The following is a 15087-nucleotide window of genomic DNA, read 5'->3' as shown; positions in this document are numbered from 1 at the left end:
CGAAGGGCTGTGTTTCCAACCACTCCAGCATGTTTCCTACCCTGTACCCTGGCTGAGCAAAGACATTAACTGATGCCAGATTTTAAATGGTTTTAAGTTGCCTGCACTGATTTATTCTCAAACCTCAGGGGTGGTGGTGGGCAGGAACTTGGAAACCATCTTTTTTGTGTTATCAGCTGCAATTAAAAGACATAGCATGGGCTTACAGATGAGAATTGCTCTAACTTTGTACCTTCCTTTTCTTCTCCAGAGTGAGCTTTCCTCCAGCCTGGATGAGGTGAGTCCGTAAGATTTAGTTGTCTCTTTGTCTTGCAGGTTGCTAAAATTGTGCCTCCATGGGCCAACCACTTCTTTTCAGATTAGTCAAGTCAGTAGCATCAGGATTTTAGTAACCTGAGGGATCACCAGCAGCACAGGGTAGACGGGATCCGTGTTTAACCCAAGAAGCGTTCCCGATGGCAGGGCATGTCGGGTAACATTTAACCTTTGTGGGATGTGTGTGCATGAGGTCTTCTGGTGTTCAACCCTTCCAAACAATGCATGTAAAAGCTGAAATACTGGGCTAACCCTTGGCTGGACCTCCGCTGGAATCCCAGTTGAAAAGTTTGCAACTTTTCATGGGGAATTCACCATGAACTGGGGCATGTGCTGGACTGTTCCAGTTGCTCTGAAGGAAATGCTCTCATCAGGATCCCAAGCTGATCCCTGGGCAACCTGTCAAAGTCCCTACTCAGACCTCGTGCATGCTACAGAGCAGATCACCGGCTGAACCAAACGCTGCCAGGGTAGGCTGGTATCTTGGAAAACCCAAGGCAGGGAGCTGAACAAGGAACACGTCCGCTTGAGTGTTGTGGTGGCCCTAGGGGCCAGTTAACCCCAAAGTCTGGGAGATGAGCTAGGAGGGACCCGGGGCACACAAAGAGCCTGGCTACATTTCCATGAAAGGTTGGATGGGATAAACACATTTTCGCAAGATGGGTTTCTTCCACCCAGGCAGCCTTTCCTGGTGGTGTGGGGCTCATCTTTGTGCTCCATGTGGGCTGAGATGGATGAGCTCGTGTAAACGTAATCATCTCTCTGCTCTTTCTCCTCCACTTCTTGCCACTGCCATTTCTGGATGGGGCACTCCACAGTTCTGCACCCCTGCCTTGTTCTACGAGGGGCTCCTCCAATGGGTACCTTTTATGCTCTAACACTTGACCCTCCTCTGTTCCTCTGCCACTGCCCAGAAACCAAGCAAAGTCCCAACAGAGACTCTCAGAGAGACCAGCTCCTTCAGACATGGTCTGGCCTAACCCACCTGCCCTGCAGGAACCCCATCCAGACCAACACCCATCCAAAAGAGCGATGCCAGCCTGAGGTCTCCACTGCCCTTAGCAGTAAATAACAAGTCTTATGGGGAATCTAGCTCATGCATGCATCGTTCAGGCTCATGATGTATCTGAACGATCAGGCTGGCACCAGACTTCCTTCTACTGCATTTCTGCTTGGGCTCGATCCCCTCAAGCGCTGGGATTTAAGCCCCTCTTGAAACAACGTGGCCCAGCTGCACACTCAAACTGGGAGATGCCTCCAGCCACTGTTTTGACTGGGCTGATCTGTGTTGACTTTCACTCATCTCTCTTCCAACCCTGTATCAAAGTCAGAGGTGGACTAGGTGATCTCCAGAGCTCCCTTCCACCCTGGTTCCCTCTGACTTTTCTCGTTCAAAGCATTCCAACTGCCAGCAGACCCCGCAGGTCTTTTCATGGATCTCTCCTCCACCCAACCTGCTGTGTCTGGGTTGAGAGCTGTGTCTGGGAATTGCTTGTTCCCCACTACCACCCTGAACCCTCCCCGCTCCTGCCTCGTCCCCAGGACTCACTGCTCATTTCTGTCCCAACTGGTGAAACATTTAATGCTCGTGCATTCAGCTGAGATCCAGGAGAACGACTGCAAAACAACCAGGAGAGCAGCAGGGATTGAGAAGGACGTAGGAATGGGTAGTGCTGGCTGAAGACGTTGCAGTGTTAGGAGCCAGGCGTGCACTGTTGGCTTTCAAAGCTGCTGCTGAACCTGGGGAGGATGCAGGCAGGAGATCTTTCCCCAAGGCTCTGCCCTTTTCCCATACAGATTTTCCAGAGGATAGAAGGATTGAAACGATCTTTAGTCCAATGACTGTAAGGAAACGCAACACAGGATATTTGCATCAGTGAAGATTTAGGAGCCCTGTTAGGGAAAAAAGCTCCCTTTTTGGGAACGGATTGTGCAACATCTCACAGGGGCTGTGTGGAGTTTGAGCCTGCCTTGGGGTTTGGAGATGGGCTAGGTGACTTCTGCATCTCTACTATGCAATTTAAATGCAACTTAAGCACATTTAAAGCTAGAAGGGAACATATGGCACTAAACAAGGAAAGACTGAGGCTTTTCTTGGCTCAGTCCATGCTTAGGCACCTTGATGTGCTCTGAGTGCTTTGGGTCACAAACAAAAGCTGGGGGTAGCTCTTCAAGGGCCATTCGGTCTCTTCCTCTACCCCAAGGATGGATCAGCTCATGTTGGTGGTGCAATGCCTCATTTAGGAGTCCGAAATTAAGGTTCTGGGTAAGTGGGTTACCAGAAGTGCTGAGCACCTGAGCGATGCTGGGGATGCTCTGCACCTCTCCCTGCTCCTTAGCACTCACCTCCCTGCTAACACTAACCATTTCTGCGAGCATGTGGACCATGGGAGGTGGGACTGCCTGCCCCAGATTTACCGTCTGCCCCGTGTGAGAACCCAGACATCTGTCCCGAAATGGAGTTACCAAAAGTCTTCAGCTAACAAGCAGCTTGATTCAGCAGCCACCAGCAACTGCCAATGAAAATTAAAGCTTAACATCTAGTATATCTGACATGCCACTGTGAAAAATCCCTTTGTAGAGCATTTATATACATACATGTATAAACCTGAACCAATCCTATAATTGAAATACATATACACACACTTAATTTAATGCAATAATACTCCAGCCTGAAAAGAATGCCGGTCTCCTAAATTGGTTCCAACTGCCCTCGGTTGAGGGTTGCATTTTTAGAGGTTTTTCTTTCATTCCTGCCTTTTTGGTGACTCTGAACTTGAAGATGCAGGTCGAGAAGAACCTGAACGCTGGGAGAGCTCAGAGCCCGTCCTCTGCAAGCAGCCGGGGAAGTCTGGCTCCCTGCTTTCCTCCTTTGTGAAGGCAAATTTTGAATCCCTCGCTTGCCATCTAGATTTGGTCTCACCCTGGAGAAAATCTTCTGTACACACGGTGCATACAGCTTTATCTGAGCGCTGTCCTGTGGCCTGCAGCTTGGCAGCTGCCAGACGAGGTTTATAGCCGAGCTGTTATACGCCACGAATGAACAATGACCCCTTCCTGCATCCGGAGGCGATGCTGACCCTCCGTCCCGTGGTGCTTCCCCCACTAAACTGTCTGCTGCTCTTCGGCAGCTGCTCACAGCATCTCGCTCTGTCCAACTCAAGGAGCTGTATTTCACTAATTAACCCCTTGCTGCTGCTTTGTCTCCTCTCCTCATCACTCTGGTTAACTATCTCACCGAGGTCCTGGTGAGGTCCTGGTGTGGGATAGATGCTCTTTCATGCCCTCCTCCCCTAAAGGAGGCTGAACCTTGATGGAGGGCAGATCTCTCCTCGTTCCCCGGGAAAGGCTCGGGGATCGCTCTCAGCAGTAGACGTTTGATCTTTTCCAGGGTCAGATTAAAGGGAGAGAAACAGTTTGCAAGTGCATTCATCCCCCCAGCCCTCTTCTCCCCCTGTCTGGGTGTCCTGGATGAGTTTTGCAGAGAGAAGGAGACTCTGGGGACACACAGCGTGGGGAGGCGGTGGGGTTGGTGTCCCATCATGGCACGACCTGATGTGCCCTTCGCATCTCTGCTCCCCTGCAGTCTGCAGACTTGGACCTGCCGTACCCCCCACCCCAGCGGGAGCCCAACATTTACATGGTCCCCCAAGGAATCAAACCGGTCCTGCAGCGCACAGCCATCGAGGTGAGTGACGGGGAGCGCACGAGGAAGCTCGCCCCTCGCAGAATAACCCCCCGAACGTGTGTCTGTAACAGGGGGGATGAGACGCCGAAATGGGATCCAAGCCAGACTCTGTGGTTACAGAGTTCCACTAGTGCTGGGAGCTGGTTCTGCTCATGGGTTATCTGTCAAAAAATGTTATCTTGCTGGGAAAGCGAGTCTCACCAAGCAGTCAAGTTCTAGGGCAGAGCACAGCCCTGGACCATGCTTGCTTTTTAGAAGGACAGTCTGCCTCACACCAGGATGATATTAGCCCAAAGCAGAGATGCTCCATTAATAGATAAGCAGTTCTGGACCTGGTGTATTGGTGCATACAGAGAACCGCTTGCTGTGCGACCTGGTTTCTCCCAGCACCAGGTGTCCTACATGGTTGATTCATCTCCCCATCATGGTGGGCCAACCTTCAGGTTTACCTCCATTGCTGAGAAGCTCAGTGAGAGACCTGGAGGCAGACCTTTAGCTCAGTCTTTGCTGTCTGTTCCCCTCACCCTTCAGATCCTGGCCTGGGGGCTGAGGAACCTCAAGAGCTACCAGCTGGCCAGTGTCACCTCACCCAGCCTGCTGGTGGAGTGCGGAGGCCAGCTCGTGCAGTCCTGCGTCATCAAGAATGTCAAGAAGAACCCCAACTTTGACGTCTGCGTGCTCTTCATGGAAGTGGTGAGGACCTGGTCCCCACTCTGCAGTGATGGAGTCATAGCAGAGCTGGTTGGGAAGGACCTCTGGAGGTCCTATAAAAAAATGCATCCTGTGGTGAAGCTAATTCTGTCCTGCTCAGCCTCAGTTCCCTTTGGAAAGGTGCAGAGCAACTGCCTTCCCTGCCCTGCGTAGTTATGTGTTCCCTCCCCTCTGCCCACAGCGTTTACCCAAGGAGAGCCTCTACAGCCCCCCCATCATCATCAAAATCATCGACAACAGGCCGTTTGGCCGAAGGCCCGTGGTGGGGCAGTGCACCATCCGATCATTGGAGGACTTCTACTGTGACCCCTACCAAGAGGAGACGGACGGTCCCCAGGAGCACTCGGGTACGTGCTGCCATGAGGACCGTGCTGGCTGCACACCCATGCCCTTCTCCAGGAGGAGCTGTGGGTCACTGTAGGCGTTAACTTTTAGCTCAGCCCACCTGTAGGTCTGATACAAAAAGCCCAGGAGGGCTTGGAGGAGGAGTTTAGCTCTGGGTTTGGTTGGTGAGATGGGCTGTCCTTTGGCCAAGCTCTTCCACCTGCATGGACGTGAGCTTTGGCTGGTGTGAAAGCTCTGGGCAAGGTTGAGATCGCTCCTGGAGCTTGATCCCAAGGTGTCTCGGCTTTGGGGTTTCTAACAGCTGGATGCCCTCATCATACTTATGCTTGCTCTGATTGCAGATGACGTGAGCCTCACGCCCAGGGATGATGTCCTAATTGACATTGATGACAAAGAGCCTCTTATTCCTGTCCAGGTATGGAAAAAATCGCCAGGGTGGGAATACAGCGGTGTCTGTCTGTGTGTGATATGGGGAAACTTGTGCAGGGCTGGGGTGGACGTTGATGCAGATCTCTGATGGGAGGTCGTGTCTGGTTGTAACCTTACTTCTGCAGCTTCCACCTCTGTTTTCACCCCCTCTCCTCCACCATGCCATAATGAACAACCACAAACTCATCCCTCTGCCCTACGTTTAATACGAGGTGTCAGATTTGCTTTTTTGGGGGAGAGACGACAGACTGTCTCCATGTCAGGCTCTTCCCTCCAGCGTCTCTTCCTCAAATGTGTGGCTTGCTTTGAGGCTGAAAGAGGTTTACACTCCCCCTCTTAGGACTCTGCTGTGCGGGATGCTCTCTTGGAAATCAGAGTCACTGCCCCAAAGAGCTGGCAGCCTTGAGGGGACTTACTGTCCCCAGTTTTGCTCCTTGTTTGCAGGATTCTCCGCTGCTTCCAAACCCACTTTCAGCAGCTCCGGTTACTCTGCAGAGAGTCGCGGTGGACGCCGTGAGAGCAGAATATCCTGCGGTGGTGGGAGCGGGACGTGCTTTAGCAGGGAAGGAGAAATGTGTTGCTGCTGTTGCAGAAAGCAGGCTTCTCTGTGCCGTGAGTTTGAGGGGTCTCAGCTGTCCCTCATAGCTGGACCAGGCTGGGCATGCCGCTGAGATTGCGGTTCCTCCTTCCTGAAGCACATCTGGAAGGTGCCTGGCCATGCGGGTGACACTGGCCCTGCTGGCGCTTTGCGTTTCTGTAGCCCTTGGGTTTCTTCGCCAGCAGATGTGCGCTCTTTGAGGCAGACGTGTGTGATGCACAAATCTGTAGGTGACAGAAAAATCAGCCGATTGCTCAGGAGCAGCTGAAAGTGTTGTCAGAGGCATTTGGTGGAGCTTTTCCTGGTCTCCTACTCCCTTTGGTGTATTTAACGTGCAGAAGCTTTTCCTTCCTCCCTGCGTGAAAGGCTGTGGGTGCTGCGTGGTACCTCGGGCTAGAAAAGCCTGAGCTTCCTGTAAGAGATCTGCCTCTGAGGTGTGCCTCTCGCCTTGCTTTTCGCTGCCCGTAAAAGCAAGATGTATAATTTGGACCTCAACTGCTTCTGCTCTTTATTCACCTCCTTGGTGACACCTCAGCGTTTCTATTCACGAGGACTTTACGATCCACTGATCCGTGCCATCAGATATCTGTGGCTGATGTCCCAAGGTGGGCTCAGACTGGGGTCCCAGCATCAGGCTGTCCCCTGGACATTCGGAGCTGGAGCTGGAGCTGCATCCTTGCTGGAGCTTGCATCTCTTTCCTTGCTGCATCCCTCGTGCGAGGCTGACTGCTTTAGGTTGGTGCCGTGCAAGTCCTTCCCGTGGCCGAGCAGGCATTGCTTAAGCAGGAGCACACGTTGCACGCTGCAGCCTCTGCCCGATTCAAGGCTTTCAGGCTTTGAGCTAAGGAAAAAATCAAGATTTTGGCCGATGCTCGGCAAAAGCTGTGGGTGTGGGACTCCAGCCTGGTGCGGTCTCGACTGCAGCTGGCCCTGCTCATGCCTACCTGTCCCGAGCACTGATGAGTTCCAGGCTGGTGCGGTCCTCACGGCAAGGCACGTCAGACGGGGACACGGCTTAGTGCTGGACTTGGCACTGGTAGGTTTACGGTTGGGCTCGATGATCTTACGGGTCTTTTCCAAGCGACGTGATTCTGTGATTCTATGCAATGAGCTGGTCTGTTGGGTTCCCCACCAGCCAAGAGGTGGGACGTTCGTACGCTCAGCTCCCTGGGATGCTGGCAGCTTGTCCTGAGATGCTTCAGTATCGATTAGGAACTGGACGCTGGAGTTTGCAAACCTTGGCCCAAGTGAACAAGTGTTGTTAAAAGGGAAGCTCCAGACAGAAAATATGACCGACAACCTAATTGGCTTTCCGTTCTCCTGCCATTTGTGGATTTGTCTTAATAATTTGCAATTGTGCTTCGTCGTGTATCAGTAAAGTAACTGGAGCATGTCTGCAAAAAAAACACACCAAAATGAGTCTTGGAACGGGAACCTTCACTTCTGCAAATAAAAAAAAAAAAAAATCCCTTTTTCTAGCCTAGCACAGAAGGCGCTTGGGAGAAAAGCGAGGGGGCCAGGGAGTAACGTGCGTAGCAGGGTGGGGGTGCAGGTCAAGCCTTTACACCTGATTAGCCGCGTGGTGCTGGGCGAGCGATGTCCCTTGGCCGCTCGAAGGAAGCCGGTGGCACCTCGCGTGTCCCCCGAGGCTGCAAGACCCTCTGCGGGGACGGCTGCGGGTGGGCTGGATCCCCAGGAAAAGGGCCAGAGCACCCACGGGTGGGTCTGCTGCTCCCGTGGTGGCGGTCACAGACCTAATTCAAGGGCCGGGAGCGCGTGTGAAGGATGGGACGGTGCTGCCTTCCCGGGGGAGTTTGCTTTAGCCGTGGGCTGAGACCCCAGCAGAGGGTTTGTCTGGCCCCCTCCTGACCCGCGGCCACAGATGGGGCAGCAACGGGTTTGTGGCTGCAACTCCAGCAAGCTGTGAAGGCATCATTTCTTATTTTTTTAATATAAAAATCTATCTAGCTTTCAGTTTGGTTTGCCTAATTTTTTTTTTTAAATTTTTTTTTTGGCATAGTCTGAAATGGACAGTTTGAACTCTCGTCCTTTCTTTTTTTTTGGGTCAATTTTTAGTAAAAAAATGGTGCGTAGCAAAATAACAACCTGCAGCACTTCCAATGTGCAGAACTGCTCTTTGAGAGCATCCGTCTCCACGCCGGCCCTCTGCTGCCTTTTTCTGATGGCAAAACCATTTGCTAAATGGAACTGATTTTACAAAACGCTTCCTTTCCTCTGACCCTCATCTGTGAGCGCCATTTCCCACCCCTGGTTTTTCTGTGCCTTTGCCGGGGTCGCTCCAGACCCGCAGTTGCTCCTGCTCCTTCTCCTGTGACTTTGGTGGAGGTAACAGGAGGGAAATGCAATTCCCTCTGGGAACCCAGGGTTTTGACCCAAATTTGCTTTCTCGCAGGCAGCCAGCACGGCTGGGGCTTGGGCTGGCTGCCGCGACACGGGATGAGGCGGGTGCTTTCAGCCCGGTCGCTAATTACCCTTTTGCTCTGCTTAATGGAAATTCCCCTGCTTCGTTTTGCCAGTGGTTTATTAACCCAGTGGCTGCTTTTTTTTGAGGGAGGGGAGGAAAATTTCCTCCCATAAATATCCTTTACGAGAGCCGCAGGCGAAGGCTTTGCTGGGTGCAGAGCGGGGGCTGCGGCCACCGCGGGACCCCGGCGTGGGGCTCGACGTGGAGCCGGGGTCCTCTATGAACCGGTGCTGACGGTGCCTAGCCGAGGCTGCGCTGGGCATTCGTGCTCTGCGGGACTGGTGGGACTCCCAGTTTGCACCATTGCCTCTGCCTTTGCTGTATGGGGGGGACGGGGCAGCGCTCTGGGTGCCCCCACCCCACGGCACAGGCGGGGGGGTCCCTGCCTGCAGGGGATGCTCTGCCATGCCCACCGCCGCTTGAAATGCTCTGATCAGATTGCCAGGGCTTTTTAAGGAAAAGATAATTTTATAGATTTTTCTTTTCTTCGGGTACTTTCTTCTCTTTATTTTCTAGCGAGGCAAAATCAAGATTGTTTTCCGTGTTCATTTTGCAGCAGTTCATTTACTTCCAGTGCTTCCCCCTAGACCCATTCACCGTTTCCCTGTTTTCCCCAGGTTTTCTTGCACCTGGAGGTGAGGGCAAGGCAGGAAAGAGAAGCCCAGGGCTCACACTCTTCTTACATTTGCACTCCAAAAATGGCAGAATTTCAAATTTCTTCTGGCTTCCACCTTTTTTATTGCAGCTAGTTTGGAAAAAAAAAAATGAAAAAATTATCCTTCAAAGCTTTTTTTCTTTCCCATCTTTTGACCAGCGTTAAACCGTGAACGTGCTTGTCGGTGGTGCGGGGTGTGCAAGCCAGAGACCGTGGGTGCTGTGCAGACACACGTGCACCGAACGAGCCAAGATGTAGATGTCTGCATTGACTTTTATCAGGCCACCGTGTTTGGGGTACAGGCTCTGGAAGTGCAAATCTATCCCCGCGGGAGTTTTCCCATTGATTCCTGGTGCTGGATCATCCCGTTTACACCTGCGTTTGAGGAACCAGAGCTGCAAACCTCCATCGCTGCTGCGCTGGTGCCTTAGCCCTCTCCACCCTTGGGGACTTCTTGGAGAGGCTGACCCAGAGGCGATGGCAGCCGGGCAGGGTATTTTGGGGTACTTTGGGGTAGTTTGGGAGGCAGAGCAGGATCGTGGGGTGCAGGGACCTCTTGCACGTGCAGCTCAGCACCATGCTGGGTGTCGATCATGTCCCTGCAGTGGTCAAAGGTGGCAGAAGGTGAGAGGAGAGGGGCAGCCCACTTGTCTTCCGAGTCTGTCCCGAAACCTGCTCCTCATTAGGCTAATTTGGAGCGAGGCCGGAGGCTCTGTTATTGTGTGCACGCCATGCCCTGGCACGGCGGGGCTGTTTAAATTGCAAACAAGAATTAATCCGCTCCTCAGATGTGGCGGTGCATCGCAGGGAAACCGTCGCTCCATGATCCGCACCCCGTCACCGCAGGCGCCACAGGATCTGGCCCCGCTCCCCCCGTCTCCTCCCACCCCGGCACTAGCAGCTCCAGGCAGGAGGGGGCCAGGGAGAGCTGCCCCACGGGGCCGCGGGGACCCGGTTCAGATGCCTGCACTCACTCCGGGCCAGGCTGGTGGGCTCCCTGTGAGCAGGTTGTGATGGGAGGGAGGGAAGGAGCGGTCCCTGACCCTCCTCCCACTCCCATCCTTTCCAAAGCTTGGCTCTGGGTGCTCTCGTCCAAACACATCTTCTGATTTTTACCACTTTTAAAAGTCAGTGCACTGACTTTATTATCTGAGCGCTCCTGCAGAAGCTGTAGGACCTTCTGATGGCATGCCAGATCCAGGGCTGTCTGTCTGTCTTTTGAATTACACCCTGCCACTCCTCCTTCTTCAGAAATGTGCGTGCTTTCTATCCAAACTCATGGAAAAACACTGTCTCCCTGGCTCTGAAGTTCTTCCCTGAGACTTTGGGGTGCTCGTGGTCCCGATGGAGACCCATGCACCATGGAGGGGTACACGGTTCGATGCTTTATCCTCGGTGCAGCTGGCTCTCCATCCACTACTTGCTTTGAAAATTAGGATCACCGTCGTGTCTGCAGCAGGTTGGGATCCATCGCAGGGACCTTGCGTGTCCCCAGCAGCAGTGACGTGACTCTGCTAGAATTGGAGCTCTGCAACCTGGAGGTGGCCCGCGGTGGCCCTGGTGGCCAGGCTCTCGTCCGGCAGGAGGAAATGAGGTTTCCTACTGACCTGGAGGCAAAAGAGGCATTTTTGGAAGGTGACAAGCAGAAAATGGGTCCCCTGTCAGGGAACAGAGGGTGTTGGCCGCCGGATCCTCGGCGTTTCTCTGCCACTGTTTGCTTCTCAGTAGGGATGCTGCAGAGTGAGCAGAGCAGTTACTGGGTTTGGGGCTGCACATGGGGGAAGATGCATCTTCCTGCCGCGTGGGTCCCTCTCTTTGTGCTGCCGGAGCCGTGGGCACGGAGCATCCCAGGCCGAGTCCTCCCAGCGGGGAGGAAGCTGTGGTCCTGGTTGGTGCTGGGGGGGGGAGAAGTTGGTGGCAGCGGATCCTCTGCGAGATCTCCAAGGCTTGCCCCAAGGTCTGGCTGTTCACAAGCCCTTCCTGCGCATTGCCTGGAGGTGATCCCGGGTATCTTTTCCTTCTTGCTACTTGCTCCTCCCCAGGCAGCTTTTGGCTGGGATGCGCCGAAGTGAAGCTGTGAGAAAACCCAGCCCAGCTCCCCGTTCCTGCGTGCACACCTCGTCATTAGGGACTCGGGCTTGGTCCAACAATTAGCAAAACATCCAGGAAGGCATTTATGGGCAGTGGGTGCAGAGGACAGGGGTGTGTGACCTTCTGGCCTCTGAGGGTGCCTGTGAGGTGGAGCAGGGCTGTGAGTATAGGGGGGCACCTCTGGCCTCACCGAAATGAAGTCCCTCAGCCTTAGGTTGCAAAGTGAAGTGAGGTGAGCTCTTGCTCATGTTTGATTTTCCTTTAACCAAAATAAATGACACCACGTATTGCATTATGCAATTTTTATTTTTTTTTAAATGCCCAGCAAAGGTCAGAAAAATATTTCCCTAGCAATCTCCCCAGACCTGAAGGCAAGGCCTTCTTCCCCAAAAACAGCGGCTCAGCTCTGCCCTCCGGGGAGACACGGAGCTCGCTGGGGCTCTGCGGGGCTGCGGCTCCCCCAGACCTTGCAGGGACTTCATCGTGAGGTTGGGAAACCTGCTCAAATTTGGGGACAAGAGCTATGGATGGGGACACGCAGACTTTTATACAGCAATACGCTATTTGTTTGCTGCTCGGGGGCTGCAGAGGTCCCTGCAGCTGCCCGGGCATCTGTCGGAGGAAGGAGTGAGACAGAGGTTTGCAGCTGGAGGGACCCCAGCTCTGCAGTAAATACTTTGTTCCCTGGGGCAGTTTGAAGCCTACTGAAAGCATCGGCAAACCCGGATCAAACTTGGGGACCGGTTTCAATGGGAGGTGAACGGGTGGGAAGGGGAGAGGGACACGGCGAAGCCAAAACTCTGCTGCAGCGGTTCAAAGTGGGAGACTTTGACGTTTCTTTACCGAAACAAGCATTTCGCAAACGAAACGCCCTGCAATGAATTGAATTATTCAGTTTGACCCCAGATTAATTCTCCTCTGTTTGTTTGTTTGTTTGTCTTTCACTTTTGTCCTTTGTTTTGGGAGTGGAGGAGGAGGGAGCTTGTTCCTGGGAAGCCAGACCAAAGTTCCCACCATCTCCCCACCTAAACTCTCAGTTTGGGCCCTGGGTGCTGCTCCTCCCATGCCCACCCTCTCCTGGTGTCGGACATGAGTTGGGGTGACTTTTGTTTAGGTGGTCTGACACCCCGCAGACATTGGGGTCACTCTGCTCCCCTCCGGGGCCAGGTTTGGAGGGTGAAGGAGGAGTCCCAGGCTGCAGGGGCCATCCTACCCCTTCTCCCTGGGAAAGGCGGTGGATCCCAGGCCAGGAGCCCAAGCCCGGGGCTGCAGTCTCCCTGCCGCTTGCTCTTCCAGTGGTGACCTTGGAAGCAGGAGCCAGGGCTGTTCCTGCCCGTGCATGTGTGCATGGGTGTGTTTCGTCGTGTGGCTCCAAAGCCTTCCCCCTCCTTGCCAAGCCTGGCTTTGGTCCCTCCTCTGATGGATGACTGGAACAAAGGATCACTTTGTTGTCCTCATCTGAAATAGAGAAAACAAACAGACGCAAAACCCCTCTGCGCTGAGGTTGCTGAGTGTGTTGTCCATCTTGTCCAAGTGGGGTGAAAAGTTCAGCCCGAGGTCTGTTTAAACCAAGTCTGTGTGCACACGAACTGCAAACATCACGGTTACCAAATGCGAAGAAAAGAAACTCCTAAAACTCATAGAAAAGCAATTTTTCTGTAGCAAGGTCTCCTGGGCTAAGCCTTTCTAGTTTGCTTCTCCTGGAAGTTGCACAGGGAGTGGGGTTTTGCAAGGGCTGAGTGTGCACAAGCGGCTGTGGGATTGTTTGGGCGATCCAGGTGTGGATCTGCCTGTACTCCTGCCTGCGTCGCACCCGCAGCCTCTCCTTGTTCTCCGTGCTCTTCCCTGGGTCCTCATCCCCATGGGAAGCAGAGCAGGAAGGACAACCACGAGGTCCCTCTGCGGCCCCAAGGGATGAGCAGATATTTGTTTCTTCTGATAAAAGAGACACGGAGGAGCTGCCTCCCACCAGCCTCTGAGAGTTCCATGGGTGTCCTCGCGGGAACCGAGCCTGGGGGAATCTTCCCCCCACGAAGCAGCTGTACATTCGGTGTTTTCAGCTTGACCCAAGCTCCGATGCAGGTCTCATGGGGTCAAAAGCAGCGTGTTTGGGGTCCAGCCCGAGCTGGCGAGCAGGGGGAGCGCTGTCGGGCTTGGCCCGATGCTCAAACCCAGCTATTTTCTGGTGAGAACATCTCATTTCTCCCCCTTCTCCATCCCGAAGGAAACACACCTTGCAAGACAGACGCAGAGCCGCTGCCTGCTGCCTGGGGCAGGGGCAGGTGATGGCAGCTCTAGGTTTGCCAAGGACAGGCTGCGCTCGTGCTCAGCGTTTTCTTTGCACCGGACCTGGGTCCTGAGCTCTCCTGATCCCTTTCTGCTACAAGCACCCTGGGTCAGATCCCTCCCTGGTTCCTGCGGCCAACTTGGCTCGCCGCGTTTGGAATCCCTCAGTGTCGGCAGGAGATGCTATCCCGCGCTGAGAAATATTAACAGCTTTTCTGTAACATGGGGGTTTTGCTGCAGTTTCCCTTTACTACCCCATTTATTCTCTGCAACCATTTAATCCCAGTCCTGTTTGATGAAGATCAATGCAAACCCAAACCCCGCTCTCGTGCCAAGGATGCCTTGGCCAGGGAGACCTCAACCTTATAACCCAGGGGAGGGGTAAGGCAGCACTTTTGGGTTCATTCACTTTATTTCTCCTGAATTGTGCTTTTGCTGATGTATGTTAAACATTGTTTCTCTAACTCCATTGATAACCGATCATTTTAATTTGTAGCTTGCGGAGGGTATGACCAGCTCAGCATTAATTAACATACCAGCTTCTCGGGCCCAGCCTCATGTATGTATTGCTTAATTTCTAACTTACTTGCTTGATGAATGGTTTTTATGAATGATATATGTGCATGTATGTATATATATATGTATATATTTAAAGGTCTGCAAAAATGGAGGCATTTCCTTTTGAGAAAGATCCCCTTGCTGTCCTAGAAAAATGGCGATTTCATCATGCTAGAGGTGTGTGTGCATTTCAGCAATCGTTTTGCCTTCATGTCAAAGAAAACGAGGTTGGTTTTGGGAGGAGGGATGAGGAAGCTTCCTCCCTCTCATCCTTGTGGATATGGCAGATTTACATATGTGCTCGAGATGAGATGTCTTCCCGACATCCTCTGGCTTGTCTGTGCATGCCAGCAGAGCCTGGTAGCTCAGAGGAGATGGTGTGTCCTGGGTGGCTGCAGTGGCGTGTTGAGGACTCGATGGGACTTCTGTGCTCCTCCACGTTGTAGCTCAGGGACCACGACAGGTCCTAGGCATTGTGGTGGTGTAAGTTGAACTAAGAAGGTGTTGGCCTTCCATGAGGAGGAGGGTTTCACCCCAAGGAAGGTTTCATCTCGTCAGCAGGACTTTGCACAGTCCTGGTTCTTGCAGGTATGCAGCCTGGTGCCCTCAGTGCATGGGGATGAGGGGGATGGCAGGCAGCGCCTCAGCAGTGACAGTTCCCTCCTTGCAAAGTGTCTCCTGCTCCCTTTGTGCATTTTTCATCAGAAAATCATAGACTTATAGAATGGTTTGGGTTGGAAGGGACCTTAAAGATCATCTAGTTCCACCCCCCCTGCCATGGGCAGGGACACCCTCCACTAGCCCAGGTTGCCCAAAGCCCCATCCAACCTGGCCTTGAACCCTGCCAGGGAGCCAGGGGCAGCCACAGCTTCTCTGGGCACCCTGTGCCAGGGCCTCAGCACCCTCACGGGGAAGGATTGCTTCCT

General features: G+C 53.3%; 1 protein-coding gene across 4 annotated transcripts in view; it reads left to right on the top strand.

The window, feature by feature from the left end:
• Window positions 1-15087, top strand: part of DYSF (dysferlin) — a 106913-nt gene that overhangs the window by 44593 nt on the left and 47233 nt on the right. For 2 of the 4 annotated variants that reach the window (XM_075752867.1, XM_075752868.1), the window contains exons 36-41: window positions 251-277; window positions 3902-4003; window positions 4535-4696; window positions 4896-5061; window positions 5401-5474; window positions 14100-14162. In XM_075752867.1, the coding sequence (XP_075608982.1) occupies window positions 251-277; window positions 3902-4003; window positions 4535-4696; window positions 4896-5061; window positions 5401-5474; window positions 14100-14162 (594 nt within the window). The remainder of the gene's footprint in view (window positions 1-250; window positions 278-3901; window positions 4004-4534; window positions 4697-4895; window positions 5062-5400; window positions 5475-14099; window positions 14163-15087) is intronic. The other 2 variants (XM_075752870.1, XM_075752869.1) reach the window with 1 other exon arrangement.

This window comes from Balearica regulorum, chromosome 4, assembly GCF_011004875.1.
Source record: "Balearica regulorum gibbericeps isolate bBalReg1 chromosome 4, bBalReg1.pri, whole genome shotgun sequence".
Classification (NCBI taxonomy): Eukaryota; Metazoa; Chordata; class Aves; order Gruiformes; family Gruidae; genus Balearica; species Balearica regulorum.
This window is presented reverse-complemented; position numbering and strand designations above follow the sequence as displayed.